The following is a 20,310-nucleotide window of genomic DNA, read 5'->3' as shown; positions in this document are numbered from 1 at the left end:
TTAAGAAAAGACGGGGTGGGGAATTCCCCGAAGAGTAACCAATAAGTGCAAAAGACTAGAGAATGTTGGCCCGTTTGGGAATCTACCTGCTCAATGTTGTTGGAGTGTAAAACGTGGGGTAGTAAGAGAGAAGTGAGGTAAAACCAGACTTCTAGGGTAGGAGTCTATGCAATGTTCTGTAAGTCATGCAGGTTTTTATTTAATTCTACTCTTGGACCATTAACAGAGTTATGATAACCATCTACATTTGATTAAAGATCGCATTTAAATCGTCTTAAAGCCAATGCTCAGATAATAAATTCTCAGAAACATCGTCTCTCTGATTAAGTCTCTCTTGGCAGGAATGGTGCATTAATTCATGGAATTAATCGTTCATGAGTCAAACTAAGTCTGTCAAATCTAGGCAATTCCTACAGTCCTCTCCCGTGGGCCATCAGAAGTCTGGGCCAGCAGAGTTTTCCTGAGCCCAGGCGCGAAGTGTAGGATAGTAGAGCCTTACATTCGACCCCCTCCCCCTCTGCAAAAAAAAAGGGGGGGGGGGTTATGGAGGCAACGGATGAAGGTAGGAAAGGGGAGCGGAGGGCTTTAGAGGCCAAGCATATTACTTAGAGCTTAAGTCGGGAACTGTTACCAGAAAGACTGGCAGAACCTTAATGGTACCTCACACCCCTCACCTCACGCAATTTTTTGCAATTTTCCTTCAACCTCATGTCCCCTTCCACCCTGGCTTGTCTGTTTGCCCCCCAGGATCAGGCCTCCTACTTTCTTCCTCCTCTTTCCCCGCCTGGTGGGATGCCAGAGCTTGAGGCCTTTGATTACACTAGGCGCGCGCCCCAACGCTATTTGCTCTGCTAACAATTCCATCCTCTGTCCTAATCTGTCCGTGGTTGCCTGCCAGCCACTGAGTTCGTTCTGCCCCACAGCGCAGCGCCTCCCGCTGCTCGCCCAGGGGCCGGGCGGCTCCAGGATCCTCAGGCGGATGCGGCCGCGAGCCGGTGCCACGTCTCCGCTGCCAGCAGGCCAGCGCCTGCGTGGGCTCGGGGGCGGGGCGGGGCGGGGCGGTGCGGGGAGGCGGGATCTGCGCGGTGAGCGGCGCGGACTCGGCCCAATGGGGCCTGCGGGCGGCGGCGGCGGCGGCGGCGCGCTGCGCGCTGGGGGGCGGGGCCCGGCGGCAATTGCTGGCAAGCCCGGGAGGCCGAGACCACTGTCGTTGCCTCGGCCGTCGCATCCCCCAGGGAGTCGTGTCGGCTGCCCCTTGGCCCCGAAGCCCGCGGATCGCCCCACACGCTCTGTGTGCGCTCCCGAACTCACCAGCCACTCCCCGCGCGCCCTGCCTACCGTGCCTCCTGCATCATGTGCGGTAAGGGGGCTGCGGGCGGGGGGCGTGTTGCGCGGCGGTGCTGGGGTGCGGTGCGCGCGCCGCTGAGGCCGGTGGCGCCGGCGGGAGCCGGAGTGTGGAGGGTGCGGAGTCTGGGTATTGGGCGGGGGGTGTCCGGCGGCGGCTGCGGGTGCTGGGGGCGGGGGCCGGCCTGAGAGCTGGAGGGGAGAGGGTGGGAGACCCTAGGAGGGCACCTGAGAAGAGGGCTGGTCCTAGGGGAGACCTGGGGGCCGAAGGGGGATTTGCGCGAAGAAGGGATCCAGGAGGGAAGAGAAATACCTGCATTGGGAAAGGAGCGAGGGCCGAGGGAACTAAGATGTGGAGGGGAGTGACTTCAGGAGTCTACCAGGTGAGTGAGGCAACCTGTGGCACATCAGGTGAGGTCTCTTGAATTTATCTTGCATTTTTCTAGGATTTATCTTTTTAAAAATATTTATTTTTAGTTAACTTTATTTCGGGCAGACCCAGTAGAAGATAGAAACATAGCTAGAGCTACGACAATGACATTACACATGATCTTACTTTCTGCCACCCCTGTCTCAACAGAAACCGTTGCTAATCAATACCTTGGTGAATCGGCCCGGAAGTGACCGTGGAGATAGATCTTACGTCATTTATTACTTGCGTGTGCATCCATTTAAAACACTTACCTATGAAACATTGGTCTACATTTAATGTGTTTTACCTGGAACAGTTACAACAGAAAGTTAGGCCCTTTTATTCCGTGTTTTGAGACTTAGTCCTTTTAATATTACCTAAAAGCACGAGTTAAAAGGAATTGTCAGAATTATATATGAAATGACCGCTATGCTCTGAAATTGGTATTAACTTGGCTATTGTCAGTAAAAAGAATTGAATTCTTACCTTTCTTACTGAAATTTACAACTGACCTTACCCCTGGAAGAAAGAACACTTTTTTAAGGGAAGTATGATTGTAATAAAATTGAAGCTATCTGGGTAACTTATTCTTTGTAGCCTTTTGCTAGAGGAATTTAGCAGGAAGTAGCTTATACTCATTAGTGTATATTTTTCCTGTATTTAACTTTATGCTAATTTCAGCTTCTGCAATGAGGAGCAGGTTTAAATTTAGAGTAGATTAAAAAAAAACGCTCAAAAACAGAAAGCTATAAATAGCTTGCTGAAATTATTAATGTAGAGCTGACTTTAGAATCATTTATAGTTTTGCTATGTCTAGGTAGTAGAGTGGTTTTGCAAAACACATAATTTAGTTCGGAGCTGTGAAATAATGAATTTGCAACCTGGTTAATCCCCAGTGTGCTTCCTTTGGTAATTAACTGTTCCTGAGTGATGAGGTCTGCGCCTAGTCAAGCCACTACCTGGCTTTCTGGTTGCAGGTCATTTCTTCATCTTGTTACAGGAGAAAAGGAAGTAAGAGTACAGTGGTGTAAAGATAAAATCGGATCTGGTTTAGAAAAGGTTTGAATAAGGGTGAGGCTTTTAGGGTGGAGATTAGGTGTTGGGAGTTTTCAGAGTCAACATCCCCATTCCACAGGGTTTTACTGCTGAGGTAACAGACAGGTGATAAGCAATAAAAAGGAATTAGTATTTGAGGCATTTCTAACATCCTGCTTTCAACCCAGACCAGAGTTTTACATGATTTCAGGAATAGGGTCCAGAATTTATCTCCTCTTTAATGTAAGTTGTGAAAGTTAACTGTTAAGAAGACGAGTTTGTCTTTATTTTCCTCCCATATCTTAATTACTGAAATAAAAATTCTAGGCAGATAAATTGGGTGGGAATGAGATTAAATGGCAGAATTTACCTTCTGATTACCTGCTGTTTGTTCAAGTTTTTCTAAATGATTATTTCATTTCAACATTGCAGAATGCTGAAACGGAAGAATGAGGGCTAACGATTCTTTCTGACATGCTTTTTTCTAATCAGAAATACTGATAAAAGTGTTGTAATATTTATCAGGTTGTTTTGGGATGGATGTTAGTGTTATTGAGGAAAAAAAAGATTTTATGATCAAATAAATTTAGAAGCAACAGATTAAACGATGTTGAGCTGGCTTTTTTTTTTAATTGCAGGACATCTTAGAACTTCTTATGTGCTAATAATAATAAGTGTTCTGAATCTCCCAGAGAAAAATAGTGTGTCTGTTTTCTAGGTTTATTTTGTCTTCCTCTTATGCTTGGTTCTTTGGGATACACTTTGTCCTTTTAAATTTGTTTTACCTTTGGCTTTGGTGAGAGAGCGTCAATTCACTTAAGCTACCCACAGCTTTTAACAGATTTTGCTGTTTTTTTTTAATAAATGTGGGGTTGTACCCTTCTGGTTCTGATGGTGTATATAAGTGACATTTTTGTAAATGAGGTCATATTTAAAAGCAGTAAGAGAGCTTCAATTTAAAAATATTCTGAAGTGAATCCTTCACTTTTTTTTTTTTTTTTTTTTTTTGGTAATTCTGTTGTCTAATGGCTTTGGGGCAAGTTGAGGAATGCTGAGACTGGCTGCTCAGATTAGTCATAAAACTAGTACTATTAACATATCCTTAGAAATCATACTGGGTATAAAGTAGTTGTGAAAGAAAATAATTAATTGCTTAATGAGTATTTCCTCAGTTGCGTTCCCTGGAAAGGGGAAAGTTAATAGGTCCTGGTAATGAGTAGTAGAAGGTAGGAAAGAGTTTTGTAACACATAAGTTTAGGAAATTCTGCTTTTGAAGATTTGTAATTGGCAAGATTAAAGGTTTTAAGAAGTTCTACAAATAAACCTGTTAACTTTGTTTAACCCAGTATTTCTTAAACCTTTAATGATGGAGACTTTCTTTCACTTCATCCCTACTTAGCGTTCTCCAATATAGTGTTCTCTTTCTGTGGTATGCAAATTTTTGACTGTACGTTTTAGGTACCTAGAAAGTGTTAGAAGATATTTAAAGTGATCGCTTTGTATTTGGCATTCTGCCCATTTGGAGAGATGACTAAAACAAGGGAATTGCCTTCAAGGAATTGCTGTCTGGTTGGAGGAAACAGTGACTACATGTGCAACAGGTGTGGGTGGTAATTCACAGTCCTTGTTCACTTCCACGTTGTAGACAAGTGGAATGAATAGAAGTTCAGAGACAAGTTAGGCCAGGAACGTCCTGGATGATAGGGTAGGACTCTTACTCTGAGGAATGATGCCAGCTGGTAGAGAACTAGTGCATCATGAGAGGTACCACTGATGGCACGTTTCACTCAACAATGAATGGAGTCCGAAACAAATTGAGAACTACTACTAGTGGGTTTGAAAGACGAAATAGAAGTGCCAGGAAAAGAGGCCAAAGAACAGTGGTGAGAGGTAGAAGAGTTCTGGAGTGGTACATTGCTTTGGACAGAGTCTGCAAGAAAAAGGTCATTCATGTTTAACACTGCAGAGAGAAGTTAGTTGCATTTGGCTATAAAGAAATTATTAGAGAAGTTGCATTATATTGAAGGCAGAAGGATTTGAGGTTGTGTTGAGGAGGAGAGCAGGTATACCAACAGAAGAGAGAGTTTTGTGAAACTGAGGTCCCTAATAGAGTTGAGAAGTTGAGTTCCTGACTGTAAAATTAATACTGGTTAAGTCATACATACACTTAAGCATTGTCTCTAAATTGACCAAAAGTTGATTTATATCATTGGATAATAAAAATTCAACCCACTGTTGTGTAGGGTTCTCAGAATATTTTGATGTTAACAAAAAGTCTTGTATTTGCAAAGTGGAGGAATCACTTACCGAGTTACAAGTAGGAGAGGCTGGTTCAAGGAATAGTATGCTTTGTTTTCAGTCTCTAAGGAAGGATAAGAGGTTACAAAGGGTATTATAGTGTTAAGATGAAGACGAAGTCTTCAGGTCTATAAGGTAAGAATCTACCAAACATGAGAAAGAAGCTGGAAAAGAAAATTGGGGATTTGAGAGTAGTCTAGATTCTAGGCTTTAGAATAATACCTGGGGGAAGTTTGAAAGTTAGACAAGCAGTGAATTAGCAGGATTGGTCAACATTTGGGAGGCCCCTATGAAAGTGGACCTGAAATGGATGGACTTCACTGTAGAGGTGCTCAGGGGTGCAGGAGTGAGAGCATAATGAGCCCAGAGGGGCTGCCTTGGCAGGATGATGAAAAATTGTGGTCTGGTGTGATTGATCAGAAAGAGATGGGGAAGGTGGAATGTTGAGAGATTTGTGAGCAGGAAGTGCAAGCATTTTTTCAGGAAAGATGATGCCATAGGTAGACTGTGAGGGAGTGTATAATTAGAGATGTCAGGGTGTAAACAGTGCTTTGAGTTCCAGAATGTTAAAAATGCAAGGTAGAAGTGTGTTTTAGCTCCTTCCCGTGGCAACATGTGTTTACAACAAAGTAGGGGACTCTTGAAGCAGCATTTTGTAAACAGGAAAAAAAATTTTAAACAATTAAAAAACACACAAATAATTGAAATTTCTCATGTGTCACTTCATGTAAGTTTTTCTTTGTGTTTTTAGGATTGTAGAAAATGTTACCTCAAATAATATTTCATCTTTTAAAGGAATCTTGCCTATAGCATGTTCTTTTGTAATTATATCATTGACTGTGTTTTATGGCAGGTATATAGTTGATGTGTGTAAGTTAAATTGCAGAATTATTTTTAATTACAAAGAGTTAGAAAAACCTCAATAAATTGGGAAATGATTAGGTAAAATATGAGAAATCTATTATGGACTATTATTATTATGCAGCCATTAAATAGAAAAGGGTAAATGACATAGAAAGATCTCCAATATCTTAAGAGAAAAAAGTACAGAACAGCATATATAGTATCATCACATTCATGTCTTAAAAAAAACCCCTCTAAAACAATATGCATGTAAGATCATATACGTAGAAAAATTCATAATTGAAGGATTGAGACAATGTGTGTGGGATTAATAGTGATTATCTTCCCATGTGAGGGTGGAGAAAGAGATTTTTCACAACTCATTCTATAGATTATGTGTAATTTGAATCTTTAACAATGATGATTAATTAGTTTGTAACTTGCATTATATGAAAAAAATTTAAATCAAACTTGTGGCATTGTAGATAAATGTTGATTCAGAAAGTATAAAATTTAGAGAAGGAAATTAAATATTCATAAATTCGGTAAGTTCCAGTGTCTAGGGTCTCAAAATATTGAAGTTGTCAAGTAAAAAAATAGCTAAAAGCAGAATTTCTTGAAACTAACATAATGTTGCAAGTCAATTATATTTCAAAAAAAATAAAATTTCTTATTCATAAAGACATAAATATAATCAGGGATAGAAACTTTAATAATTTGATTAGTCAGCTCATTTGCATTCAGTTTTCATTTCAATAAGGTCTAACAGTCTTTGCCTACAACCAGATTGCTTTCCACCAGGTGTGTCAAATCTGATCTAGGCCATATCTGAGTATTTTGTTAAGTAGGGTGCTCATAAGTGCTTTTATGTCGTTGAATTTAAGTTGCCATTTTCTGAGAATGATGGCTGTAGATGGAAGCATCTGCTTCAGTTAGGGAGATATTTATTCCACATGTGTTCCATTATTAAGAAAATTTGCACTTTGGAAGTACAAAGTGTGCTCCATACAACTACTGTGTGTGATAAAGCTGTGGAGAGTTGATGTTAAGGCTTTTGTGGTTACCTTAAGCAGAGCTGGTTATTTCGAGGTTTTTGATAAGATAGATCAAAGACTTGAAACAGGGATCAATCTAGTGATGGCTACTCTAATAAGCAAAACTCAGAATGTTGAATGATGAATTCCTCCCTGTAAACATGCCCTGCATGCCTGATTAACAGGATATTTGCCATTAAATTTTCCCAGCTACCTCAAGATTACAGATAACCCAATAATCTCCAACAACTGTGCTGTCAAATTGACAGATTCAATCTCATATTTAGTTTTCCTAACCAGGGATAATTTAGGTTAATCCCCCTTCTTCTTTCTCCCAGCTCTGTTACTTTGATCTTAGAAAATTTTTTTACATGTGTCGTCCTTTTCTTCCTTTTAGTTCCTGCCCAGTTATGAAAGGAGAAATACTGCTCCTACTTCCTCCTCTATTCCTCCTCTTCTCCTTTTCTTTGTTTCAATAGTGAACCAAAAAAAAAAAAAATATGACAGTAATGATTATTAGCAATAGTTGTGTTTCCTCTCAAGGAAAAGACAGGTTTTGAATTGGAATTGATACGTGGTATTTCATTGAATCTGAGATGCCACTTTGGGGGTGGGTGTAGCTTGGTGGCAGAGTGCATGCTTGGCATGCACGAGGTCCTGGGTTCAGTCCCCATTGCCTCCATTAAAAAAACAAACAAAAAAACCCTAAGATGCCACTTATTGAGAAATGTGCCATTTTTTTTTTTATGGATCACAAAGAAAGAAAATATGAATGTCTTAAAATCAATGCTGTCAGTATCTGAAGCCCTGGAAAGTATTCTGAGGATGCTTTCAGAATATCAGGCTAAGCGATCTGATTGTCTTTACCTTAAACCTGTGATGAATCTTAGCATCACTAATGGGGACGCACTAGACGATGTAAAATGCATACGTACTTGTGACTAATTCTTGTCTGCCACTTTTAACTGAACTCAATCAGGCCTTTAGATCTCTTCCAGTTTACAGGATATGCAAGGAAAAGAGGAACTGGTTAGACCAAACTATGTGGAAACAACTAGACATGGCCAGAGGTGAGAAGTTCAGCCAGAAAATTGGCCCTGGCTTATTAGTAAGTCAGTGTCTTGGGGGGAAATAGGGCATCAGGGGAGAGCATTCTGAATTCAAAGAGACCTGCGAGTCTTAACAGTCAGATATGAGGTGTGATCCCTTATTATATTCTAGAATGAACAAATCAGCCATAAAAGACTTTTTTTTGGATAATAATGTCCCTATTATATGTGAATGTGAACCTTGTATTAGGTGATACTAGAGCATTACCTTAGGTGTGACAGTAGTATGGTTTCGTAGGGAAATGTCCTCGTTTTATATATGTTAATTTGCTTTTATTAATTCTTAACAATATGCTCTGAAAATACTAAGGCCCTTCACCAGATTTCCAGTTTTAATTTAGTAGAACAAACCAGGTAAATGCTGTAACAAAGAAATAAGATGTGCTGTCTGTAGAGGCGTTAAAAAGTGCCAGATGCACCAGGAATGGTGCTGTGGCAATCAAAGAAGAGTCCTCAGAAATCCTAGGACATCAAGCTGGCGGGGACTGAAGTTGTCCTTGTAGGTTGGAGGGAGGAAATACTTGGCCCTTGTGCTATGACTCCCCGTGCAATAGAAGTCGCTCATCAGTCATGGCTTTCCTTCCTGTGTAGGCAACGGGGCCACTGAATCCTTTTCACAGGTGCTCTCTAGGGCTGCTACCGATTAATAACTTGACACTAGTTGTGAGACCTGTTTTACCATTTCTCAGTCTAACTTCTTCATTTTGCAGAAGGAGAAACTGAGGCAGGGTGGTATACTGGAAAGCTTTGGGGACATGAGTTAAAAGAATTTGGAAGATTTCTTCCGCACAAGAAACTTTTTTCATGAGCTAACAGTTGTTTAGTGTGAATTTTATTAGTTTATCAAATATTAAAATTTAAGTTTGTATGGAGATGGATATTGCTTTAGAGAGTCTCTCTTCCCCTATAAAATAGTACTCAGGATCTCAAGATTCACGCAGTGAGCCAATATGAACCAGGGAGATTGAATTTGAATATAATATCAAAGTTGAATGCTGTTGTTGAATTACATGTGTTGAAAATAGTAAATTTCATATTGCATCACTCTGAATTAAAAAAAAATATGTTGAGTCTATAACTTGTCTTAAAAAACAGTTGCTTTTTGTCATTAACATTTAAATTGTTTAACAAATTGGTATTTGATTATTATATTTAATCTTTAATTCTCTGAATGTATTACTTTTACCACTAGAATTAACATATCTTTAAGTGAGCGAACGAAACCAACCAAACAAACAAAAAACGTAGAGAGAGAGAACAGATAATGCAGGGTATACAGAAGTAGAAATGTAATGTTGTATACATGAAATTTATATAATGTTCAAACCAATATTGCCTCAATAAAAAAAAACTTAAAGGAATTACATTATTAAAAATAGGAGAGATGATTTAGTAGTGAATTTTTCTGGGTGGCTGCGTTGTTGGGATTTGGGCTTCCTCTTCAAGGCTTTCCAGAGTCCTCAGCCTGCAAAGAATTTCTGACAGTGTGATACGTTGTATTAGTTAATGACCTAGCAGATTATTTCGCAGTGTTGGAGAGCAGACTGGCTGAGAGTCAGAGTTCTTTTAGCACATTTATACTCAAGTTTTATTTTGGGAAAATATTTATATTTTATATATTGTCTGTTCATGAGCTAATAAAAATACTTGTTTGGGACTGATAGTTTCTGTGTGCATTTCGTTGTTATCAAAGGTCAGTGACCCATGATGGGGGGAAGTGTAGAACACATAAAAGTTTGATTTATAAGTGGGTTATTGGTTTAGGTTGTTCATATTACAGATATTTTATAAAGGAACAGCAGTAACAACAAAAACCCCAGACCTCATGCAGTGTTGTGGTGCTGTGAAAGTGACATGCTTGTACAACACATGGTAACTTTAAAAATCTTTACAATCATAATTTTTTAAGTATGTATGGAATATAGGATTTCTATAAGTCTTTGGCCTTGTACTGTCTTGTTTTGGGAAAGTTCAAACGGTTGTTTCAGGTTGTTTTGGATTTTAGTTTTAAAATGTGATTTTCTTTGTATTTAAGGATGTGGTAGTTTATTTGAAAAAATCGCACCATACTCATCATGGTAATCAGCATACACGTTATGGCTTTTTGTACCATCATACCATAGTATATTGGTACATATTGGTATATGTCGAATATTAACAATGTAATATTTTTGTATGCTGAAATGTTTCGATAAGACCAAGCTCTTTATAGAAATAAAGATACCTTTTCAAATAGAAATGAAAACTGGTCATTCTGGAGTTCTCCCCGACAGAATTAAGCCCCTTAAGAATCAATGGCATTATAGTGTAAGATAGTTGAGAAAAAGGAAAGTTCTTTCGTTAATAAGCAACTTTAATTTACATTTCCTTATGTTTTCATTTTCAGTTTTTATACGTTTGAGCTATTTCCACCCTGGCCAAAGCACAATCATGGAAGAAAGACTTCAGATAATTTCCATGGCTGCTGTTCCTAAAATGTGGACTTTCTTTACCTGTGTTCCACTGCCTCTTTGCTTTTTTGAATCAGTTTGCATTGTACAAGTTCCTTTATTTATAGTTTTGCTTTTCCAAATGATTGCTCCTTTTCTATGAGTTCTCAAGAGTTGTTAACATGTGTTATGGTTATCTGTCCTTTGCTAGTATCTGGTGGAAAAGTAAGAAACTATTTTCTCCTATGATGATTATATATTTTTTTATCCCATTTTTCTCTATGATTGAATTGTTTAGATTGTGAGTATTCATCACATCATTGATATTTATAAGTTATTTACCCCTGAATGTACTGATAGCATGGTCATTGGAAGTAAGAAAAGTTATTCCATCTGTATAGCTTTGGAGGGCCCATATGCTGTTTAAAATACTTAGTTAAGAAAGTGTTTTCTTTTAAAGAGAATGCTCAGTGTATAGGACATAAACCCCAAATTTTGTTGATTGGTTAATTTTGAAAAATTAGATTTTAGTTTACAGAATGTCAGTGATGGAAGGTATAACCAGTCTTACAAGATTTTTTGAAAAAATTAAGCATTTATTTTGATGTGTTTGCTTCAGTCTTTTATACTCATGAGAAATTCTCCTTTGAAAAAGTTTCACTGCCTTTGAACAATTTGAAGTGAATATATCTTTCTTTTTTAAAGATGGACTCTAGCTTCACATTTTTGCACATCTTAGACAACTATGCAAATGAGGATTTTGTCATAATTGTGCCATTTTGATTCTCTAGTCAGAGTTTTCTATTAAGTATTTGTTTATTTGCAGGTATATTTGCTTACTTAAACTACCATGTTCCTCGCACAAGACGAGAGATCTTGGAGACCCTAATCAAAGGCCTTCAGAGACTGGAGTACAGAGGATACGATTCTGCTGGTATTTTCTCTAAAAAAATATTATGAGTGTTGTATGATTCTTGAATCTAAATAGGAAGGTTGTTTGTTTGTTTTACTAGATTCTTTTGTTGTTTTCAGTAAATCTAAAATCCGAAGGATCTTTTATTATGTTCAAAGGGTTTGTTCATGTAATTTCAGTAGTATTACCATTTATATGGAGTATTGCTTCTTATGGGTATCTTTTGGTAAAAATGTTACTATAAAAACAAGTCTCCTGGGGCATTTTCATTATAGACCAGAGTTCTTGAAGGCCTTGCTCTCTAAGTTTTTTTTTCCTTTCTTGTAACTTTAAATTTCTTTTTCTCCATGGATTCCATGTTCCTGGCATAATGAACTTCCCTCAGATTCTTCTATCTTAAATAAATAAAAATAACTTTTTGTCAACTTTATGTTCTATTCTAGCTCCTTCCCTTAATTATATCAGGGCTCACCAAAACCACCCCCAGTTTCAGTGATTCCCTAGGAGGATTCAGCATATAGTTGTACTCATGGCTATGATTTGTTGCAACACCACCAAACACAGCAAAATCAGCAAAGGGGAAAGTTGCATGGGGTGAAGTCTGGAGGAAACCAGGCATACACTTCAGAATTCTCTCCCCGTGGAGTCACACAGGATGTTCCCAATTACCTTAGCAAGTTGGGTACCGTGTGAAATGTTGTGTACCGGTAAAGGTCATTAGTAGACCTCAGTGCCCAAGATTGTCATTGGGGGCTGGTCCCATAGATGCCTTCTGCCTAACATGTACCAAAAATCCTAGGCTCCTAGAAGGGAAGCAGATGTTCACCATAAGCTACCTTGTTTGCACCAACAGCTTAGGTGCAGTAAGCCATTCTTAATCAGTTAGGGTGGTGGGAGCCCTCCTGAAATCTAGGTTCACAGGTGCCAGCCAGAGGTCACCTTTGCAAGGAGGCCTTTCTAAGGATAGCGGCCTTGGGCTTGCTATGTTAACTTTTTTCTGTACACTCAACATTGCTGGATGTAATGGGCATTTGTTTTCCATGGCTTTCCTCAGCAATGGAAAGTCAGCTCCTCATCTCCTTTGTTCTTAAAGTCTCTCCTTAGCTTCTCTGACAGTACATCTTCCTACCACGCTGGTTATTTCTTTTCTGTCTGGTTTGGGGGCTCCTTTTCTTCCACATATTGCTTATACTGATATTCTTCAAAATACTTTCCTGGACCTACTTTTCTTCTTTTGTATCTTTGCGGGTGAGCTCTGACTTCATCAGCCTCGTGTATGTTGGCAGCTTACAATCCAGATGTGTTTCCTGTACTGCAGACCTGTATTTCCAACTGCCTCCTCGAAATTTCTGCCTGGATAAACCACGATATAAACTTTGCATGTTCATAATTGAGCTGAATACACTTCAGCTCTCACCTGACTTTCACTCTGTATTCTTTCTGTGTTTGTTTTATCAACAATCATTCAACAAGTCCTTTGAGCCTGGGAGGTGTCCCAGGCGTCTCCTGCCTTCGCACGCCACAGGCAGGCAGTTCTGCTTCTCAGCATCACCTGTCTCTTCATGACCTTTGTGTTGTTTAAGCCCTCTTCATTTTTGCTTTGCTGTAGCTATAACTTCAGACAGCTGGTGTCATTTCCAGTTTTTCTCCTCCAGTCTTTACAAAGAGAGGTTTCTAAACTTTTTTTGCCATATAACTGCCCTAATTGAAACTATTCAGCACTATTCCATTACCTTGGGGTAACTTTGTACAAATTCCTTGGGGACGTTAGTAGACTCTGGAGAGAGGGGTTCCCTGACATTTCCTCTTTATCCTGCTTCTGAGGTGGAGGCCTGTCATCTGTGTTTCTCCACTGTTCTGCATTTGCAACCTGTAGTTCTTTTACTGTCATCTAAAACCACACTGTATTGTAATTATTTTTTCCTTGTCTGTCTGCTCAATAGACTAGAAGTTGTCACGGTTCTTTATAACAGGTTTTCAGTAAACGTTGAATTGTTAAATAAATGAATTAATTAGATGAAAAAATATATTTTTGACTTAGAAGCTTTGCCTTAACAATGATAATCTGAGTAATAGCCAGTTTCTAAATCTTGCTTTTCTGCCTCTTGATGATACAGGTGTGGGAGTTGACGGAGGTAATGACAAAGACTGGGAAGCAAATGCCTGCAAAATCCAGCTCATTAAGAAGAAAGGAAAAGTTAAGGCACTGGATGAAGAAGTTCACAGTAATGTACTTAGTTTGATTTTTGTCCCCCCTCCTCTTTTCTTCCTCTTCCCTTCCCTACCAAATTACTCTTCCTCCCGTATTTTGGGAGCCATTTTAAGACTAGTGATTCTTCAAGTTGAAGGGAGGGAAGAAAAGTAGTTTTGATTCTGTCTGTACTGGTTTCAATGTACCTTGATTTGAAAACTGATAGTAACTAGGAAAGGAAATGAATTATGTATGTTGTGTTCTGAGCGAGCTCAGCATCCTAAAATGAAGTAGCCATCATTCCTGAGGAAGGGCCTGTCACAAAACAAAAGGTATTATCAGTGGTGCCTTTATTCACGTATCTTCATTTGGTAGCCGTCTTCACTTTGGGCTAAACTAGTTTGGGTGTTAGTCGGTCTGGATGTTGCACCTTTCAGTAGGTCTGATAGAGTCAGGGAACTAGCATATGTTCCCCTCATGATTTTCTTACTTCCCTGGCATAAAGTAGTTGCCAGAGATACACGTTCCATTAAAGAGTCTGTACTTTACAGTATTTAGTTCATTACATTATGCTTATCCATTTTATCTTTTCACAGGAAACTTGAAAAACAAGACAAAAACTTTGAAGTAGATTGATTGAAAAAACATTAAAAAAAATCCCCCATAAACACCAGGAAACTAGGTTTTTTATATACCTGGTCAGATGGATGCCATCATAATCATTGTGAAGGAGTACAGGTCGTAGAGGGAGAATGATGGATTCAGTCATTTTTTGCTTTCACATAGCCAAATGTTTAGTTTTGTGGTACAGTTGACACTTGAACAACATGGGTTTGAACTGTGCAGGTCTATGTGGATTTTTTTTCAAGAGTATACACTACAGTACTACACTGTCCGTGGCTGGTTGAGTCTGAGAGGGTAGAACCTTGGGTATGGAGGGCCAATTCTAAGTTATATGTGGCTTTTTTGCTGCGTGGTGGGTCAGGGCCCCGAAGCCCCTGTGTTGTTCAGGGGTCAGCTGTGCTTGTTTAACAAATTAAATCAGTACTTATTTTGCATCTGTTGTGGGTAAGATTAGCTTGGAATAAAGCAGGCACCCAAATAACTACACTTGAGAAACTGCGGTTATAAATAGTCGGTCTGCTGTGTCTGTCGCATCCTGTTTACCAGGCTGATTATAGTAGGTTCTACAGGAAAGAACGAACATTGCTTTAAGATCAGAGGAGAGCTGGTTGCCACAATCTGGGGAGACTTGGGATATGGAAGGAATGGCAGCTGCTTATATTTGGGCAGTGAAGGTGAGAAGAGGGGAACCTTCTGAGTAGAATAGCTTGAGTAAAGATAAGAGTAGGGAAAGCAAGTTTGATGGAATAGGAGATAGTCCTTTTAATCTACATTGTTGGTAGATGGGTGTGGAAGGAGAGAAAGCAGATTGTGACCAGAATCACCTTTGCATGACAGCATATTGAAACATACCTCCTCCTACGGGAACGTCGTCAGGAAGCAGGGGGGAAGTGGGTACTTGCAGACATTCCTGGTGAATTTGTAACTGATGAATCACTTGAAGAGCAGTCTGGCAGTGTCTAAATGGGAGACACGGTGCTAAGTGCCCTCTCTATAGTCCTCATAACCCATGAAGAAGGTAAAATTTCCATCCTCATTTTGCAGATGAGGAAATTGAAACTCAGAGGAGCAGGTACTGTCATTAGATGGTGTCAGCAGTAAAGGCAGTGAAGTTTGGGGGCAGAGGAAGGACAAAAGAGGGCTGCTGCTCTAGGGAATGACAACAATTAAAGATTTTTTTTTTTTACATTTTATTTCTTAAAGGTATAAAACACGAATGGTTATATGTTAACATTTATTATCTCAAGGTGTAGGCATTTCAGCATTTCATTATAACCAGCAAATTTAAATATGCTTGAACTATTAAAAAAAAAAAAGAAGGATGACATCTGAGAAAAGGTACACAGAGGGCAAGAAGCCTTGGGAGTGAAGGGAGTGGGGGGGAAGATAGAAGGTGCAAGAAAGGAAGTTGCTGAGGCGCTGCTCAGAAAGGTCAAGGCACAGGTAGGGAGTGAGCCTTTATAGGAATTAACGTGAGAGAAAAACTAATTAAAACAGTTACGAGGTGAGGAGGAAGCCTGAGTAAGGTGGAGACTGAGGGCCTATATAGGTGGGATTGAGGCTTAAGGATAGTGTAGAAGATGTCTTGAGCCGAGGAGATGAGAGCTATGCCCTTAATGAATAAGGAGCATGGGTACATGTTCTTTCAGTGACAACAGCGAAATAGGTTTCTTAATTACCATGAATCTGAAATGGACTCAATTTACAGAATTTTGGGACTTTTCTTCAGTGTTGCTTGGCAGCTTGGAGTGAGTGGAGGAAAGAGAGAACAGTGTGGAGTTATCTGTGTTCAATGTTCAACGAGGCGCTTTAGAATGGAGTAACAGTGAATGGGGAGAGTCAGGATTGGAGTCGTGATTAATTTATAAAACGTGAAATATTTCTTGTGGGGAATATGCTTATTGTAATAACAATGATTTTTTTTTCTTATTAGACAATAGATAGTGTTCCTTTGGCAACAGGGATATAGTTATGGTAATTACCATGAATTTAGAATGGATTCAATTTAGAGACTCTTGTTACTTTCTCCCGTGTTGCTTGCCAGCATGTGGGGGGACATACTGCTTTTAATTATAATTAGCCCAGAAAACTAGTCATATGTTTTCATTGCTTGCATTGAGCTGTTAAATAGTGATAAACAGTAATCCTTACTTTTCTGAAGTCATTTATCAGATCGCGTTTGTTATTCAGAACACAGCTAAGCCAGGAAAGAATATATTGAAGATTTTATCCATTGATTGAGCGAGCCATCAAAAAGATTTAGTATCTGCCCTACATAGCTTAATGTGTAGGATTCAAAGATCGTAAGACAGGCTACTGTAGAACTTAAATTCTGGTAGAAGCCAGGTTGACATGTCATAAATGTTGTAATAGTACAGCAGAGTATACCATTGTGCTTTTAGAGTGCTTTGGAGTCAACCAGACTTGAGTTCAGATCCTATCTCTGCTTCCTGTTAGCTGTGGCCTAGGGCAGGTTCTGTGACCTCTTTGAGCCTCAGTTTCTTTATCTATAAAATGGAGACAATTGTACCTAACTATTCAGTAGCAGAATGAATATTTATTGAGTGCCCCTTATATTTCAGCCATTGTTCTAGGCCCTGAGGACAGAGAACAAGATAAAACAAACTCCCTGCCCAGATGGAGTTTACTGTCTGGTGAGTGGGCCAGACAGCAAACAAATATGCAGTGTCAGGTAGGGATTAGTGCTATGAAGAAAAAGGTGGTAGAGGTGACATTTGAGCAGAGGTCATGGACTGTCTGAAAGAGTGAATTCTAGGCAAAGGGAACACCAAGTGCATAGATTCTGTGTGGGCTGGGCCTGCTTGCAGCTGAAAGTCAGTGGGGCTGGAGCTTAGTGAGTGAGGGGAGAGTGGCAGGAGATGAGGCTAGAGTGGTGGCTGGGGGCTTGGTTGTGTAGGTCTTAAGAATGGTGGATTTTACTGTGTGTGTTGTGGGAAGCTATTAGGAAATTTGCATAGGGGAGTGACAGGATCTAACTTCTGTTTTGAAAGAATCGCTTTGGTTGTTGTGCAAAGATTAGATTATGTAGAAGGAAGACTGGGCGCAGGGAGGCCAGTTAGGATTCAGTTGAAGTAGGCCAGTTTAGAGCTGATGGAGGCTTAGGCCCCAGCGACAGGGTTAGAGTGGTGACAAGTCTTTAGTAACTAGCACGAAGTAAGCTCTCAGTAAATGTTAGCTGTTGTTCTTTGTAGCTTTGCTAGTTGTTATTTGTTGTTAGCTGTGTGTTGAGAGCTTCGAGGAGTAATTGGAGAGGGTTGGGAGATGAGGATGGAAAGATAGGTGGGCCAGATGGTGAAGGGCCTCGTAAAACATGAAAAGGCCTTGTGAGAAAATGGTTCTCTGGTTGTATGTTAGAATTTTAGAATCTTTTTATAAATCCTCGTGACCTGGTTTAGGATGATTCATTTGGGTAGCTAGGGATGCAAACCACATTTTAACCAATTGGAAGTCAGTTCAAGGCTTTTAAGCATTGTTTCCTGATCAGATTTATATTTTAGAAAGACCTCTGATTGGCTAGTATAAATCCCACCAAGACTGTGTACTAATAAAATGCATGGACTTTCCCATTCAGACTTCTGAGCAGTTTGTTCTTAATTTAGTCCTAATTCTGATAAACTTTGTTATCTGGTTTCTTAGCCAAATGAATTTTATATTGGAAAGTTAGAAGGGGGCATTACTAGTAAATACTAGAACTTCCCCCCCACCCCCTGAAGAAGCAAGAAGAGAGAACTTATAAGGAAAAGGAATTAGAATATCTGCTTTTCAAGACAAAGGAGAATCTGCCTATATCTTCATGATTTCATGGTGTTGCTTTGTTCTCAAGAACTGTTCTTTGATTTTGGAAGCTCTCCATAATTGCAGTTTATATTGTGAAATATGTTTACATTCACTGGGGACCAAAGAAATTGCAGTTGTAAGGTGTTATGGCACTGAGAAAATAAATTTATTCTTACATATCTAATTAAAGTGATACGTATTTTTTTAAAGGAAAGAATTAAATGTAGATTTTTAAAAATCACACTAACTCTTTTTGTCCATAAGTTAAAGATTTTCAAGCCTCCAGAAAAGTTGAAAGAGTAGTACATTAATCACCCATATACTCCATCTGGTTTTACCAGATGTTAGCATTTTGTCACATTTGCTTTATCTCTTTGTATACCTTTTTTTGGTTGTTACTGGAACCATTTGCCCTAAATATTTCAGCTGCATTAACTCCTCTAAGTCTTTTAACTACTATTTTGAATATGCCTGATCTTCAGTTTCAATCATTGTATATTCTAGGTGAGCAGCACTGTAATAATTATATTTAAATACAGCTTATAGCATTATCTCTGCAGCATGATTTAATATTGGAATTTTTCATTTTCTCTTCTTCAGAGCAACAAGATATGGATTTGGATATAGAATTTGATGTGCACCTTGGAATAGCTCATACCCGTTGGGCAACACATGGCGAGCCCAATCCTGTCAATAGCCATCCTCAGCGTTCTGATAAAAATAATGGTATGGACAGATTGCGTGTGCCTTGGAATTTTTTTTTTGGGGGGCCAATAATGGGAGAAGAATGAAAGCTCTGTGTTTTCATTATTTTAATCTGGAAAATTTCAAGCATATTCTGAAGTAGAGAGTATGCAGAATCTGATGTGTCCATCGCCCTCAGCTTTAACATACATCAGTACATGGTCAGTTATGTTTGTTCATACCCCGACCCAGATTATTTTGGAAGCAGCATCTAGTTTGTAAATATGTAAGCATATATCTCTAAAAGGTAAGGACTTAGTTGATGGGTGTATCTTTGTCTCCTAAGAGACTTCTCCCTTTCTCTCCTTTTTCCTTGCAGTGTACTCTGTTATTTGTCCTGTAGAGTTTCCTACAGTCTAGATCTTGCTAATGGCATGTATCCTGTGGCATCATTTAACATGATTCTCTGTCCCTTCCATTTTTTATAAATGGGTATGATATTTAGTTACATGCATAATGTTTGGGCATTTTTCTTTTTGTATTGTTAGAGGTCATTGATGATCATAGCCAAGCATAATGATTTCTTTAGGGGTTATACAATGGCGACAGTCTAATACTATCATTCCTTCTTCATTTATTATCTCAAATACTTCTATAGAGAGAACTTTTCCATATCAACTGCTTGATTACCCTGATGTACAGATTGTACAGGAAAGACAGAATAAATGTTTGAATTTTTTTCCCCCCTTTACCATTTTCCAAATGAAGTGGCTCTAATGCTCTAAGATGAACAATGAGGTTCCTTTTTATTACTATCAATTCATGGATTTAAAATCTTTCATTTGTTTCAAAACACTGAGGTATCTATATTGATGCACGAATTTTTGCATCTTTAGTCATTGGGAGCTTCCTGAGGTTGGCTCCTGAGTCCTTCTGTTGTGACCCCAGTAGGCTCAGTAGTCTGTTATTTTCTGGCAGTGCAGGATGTTCCAGGCTCATCAAGCCTGCCCTAGACCTGGAGCCAGCCATTTCTCTGAGTAGCCCTAAGTGGTTCCTTTTAGTGGAAATGATACTGAAAGACTATAAACCAGGTCCTAGAAGTGCTTATTGCGCGGGCCTTTTCAGTGGGCAGAGCCTGTGTGGGTGTGTGCATGTGTGCACGTATACATTTCAAGAGAAAACAGCATGATTTTACACTCACACTTCTAGTTCATATCTGGGGCTGTAAGGCTTTACTGTTAACCTCATTGATCTGTGTATTTCCCGTCAATCACACTTAACTTAGTTCTTCACACCAGCAACGTACTTATTTGACTGTTGCATGATATGCATACCACGGACCCATAATACCAACACTACTACCGTAACAGTATGTTTAGTGTTTTTTGTTAATTTTTTCTGTCCTGAGGGTACATCTCTTAAGGATATATAATCAGATTATTGTGTTTTAGAGTCACTTGGGATAATTCTTCTTTATGTGGCTGTGGTAATAGCTAGAGACAGTGTTATGTTAATATATTTTGAGCTTTAGGGATTGATTTTCTTTAAAAAACAATTTTCTTTAAAACTATTTAAAATGTTTGCATAGTTCTGAGG

The 20,310-nt window shown here is 39.1% G+C and overlaps 1 protein-coding gene across 3 annotated transcripts in view; it reads left to right on the top strand.

The window, feature by feature from the left end:
• Nucleotides 1–1,148: 1,148 nt before the first annotated feature.
• Nucleotides 1,149–20,310, top strand: part of GFPT1 (glutamine--fructose-6-phosphate transaminase 1) — a 51,785-nt gene continuing 32,623 nt past the window's right edge. For 2 of the 3 annotated variants that reach the window (XM_074341265.1, XM_074341264.1), the window contains exons 1-4: nt 1,149–1,360; nt 11,331–11,438; nt 13,535–13,642; nt 18,631–18,756. In XM_074341265.1, the coding sequence (XP_074197366.1) occupies nt 1,354–1,360; nt 11,331–11,438; nt 13,535–13,642; nt 18,631–18,756 (349 nt within the window). In that variant the 5' untranslated portion in view covers nt 1,149–1,353. Of the gene's footprint in view, nt 1,361–11,330; nt 11,439–13,534; nt 13,648–18,630; nt 18,757–20,310 lie in introns of those variants that run through there. The other variant, XM_074341266.1, reaches the window with a different exon arrangement.

This window comes from Camelus bactrianus, chromosome 15, assembly GCF_048773025.1.
Source record: "Camelus bactrianus isolate YW-2024 breed Bactrian camel chromosome 15, ASM4877302v1, whole genome shotgun sequence".
In the NCBI taxonomy this organism is placed as follows: domain Eukaryota; kingdom Metazoa; phylum Chordata; class Mammalia; order Artiodactyla; family Camelidae; genus Camelus; species Camelus bactrianus.
Note: the sequence above shows the minus strand (reverse complement) of the source record. Positions and strands in the feature narration are given on the sequence as shown.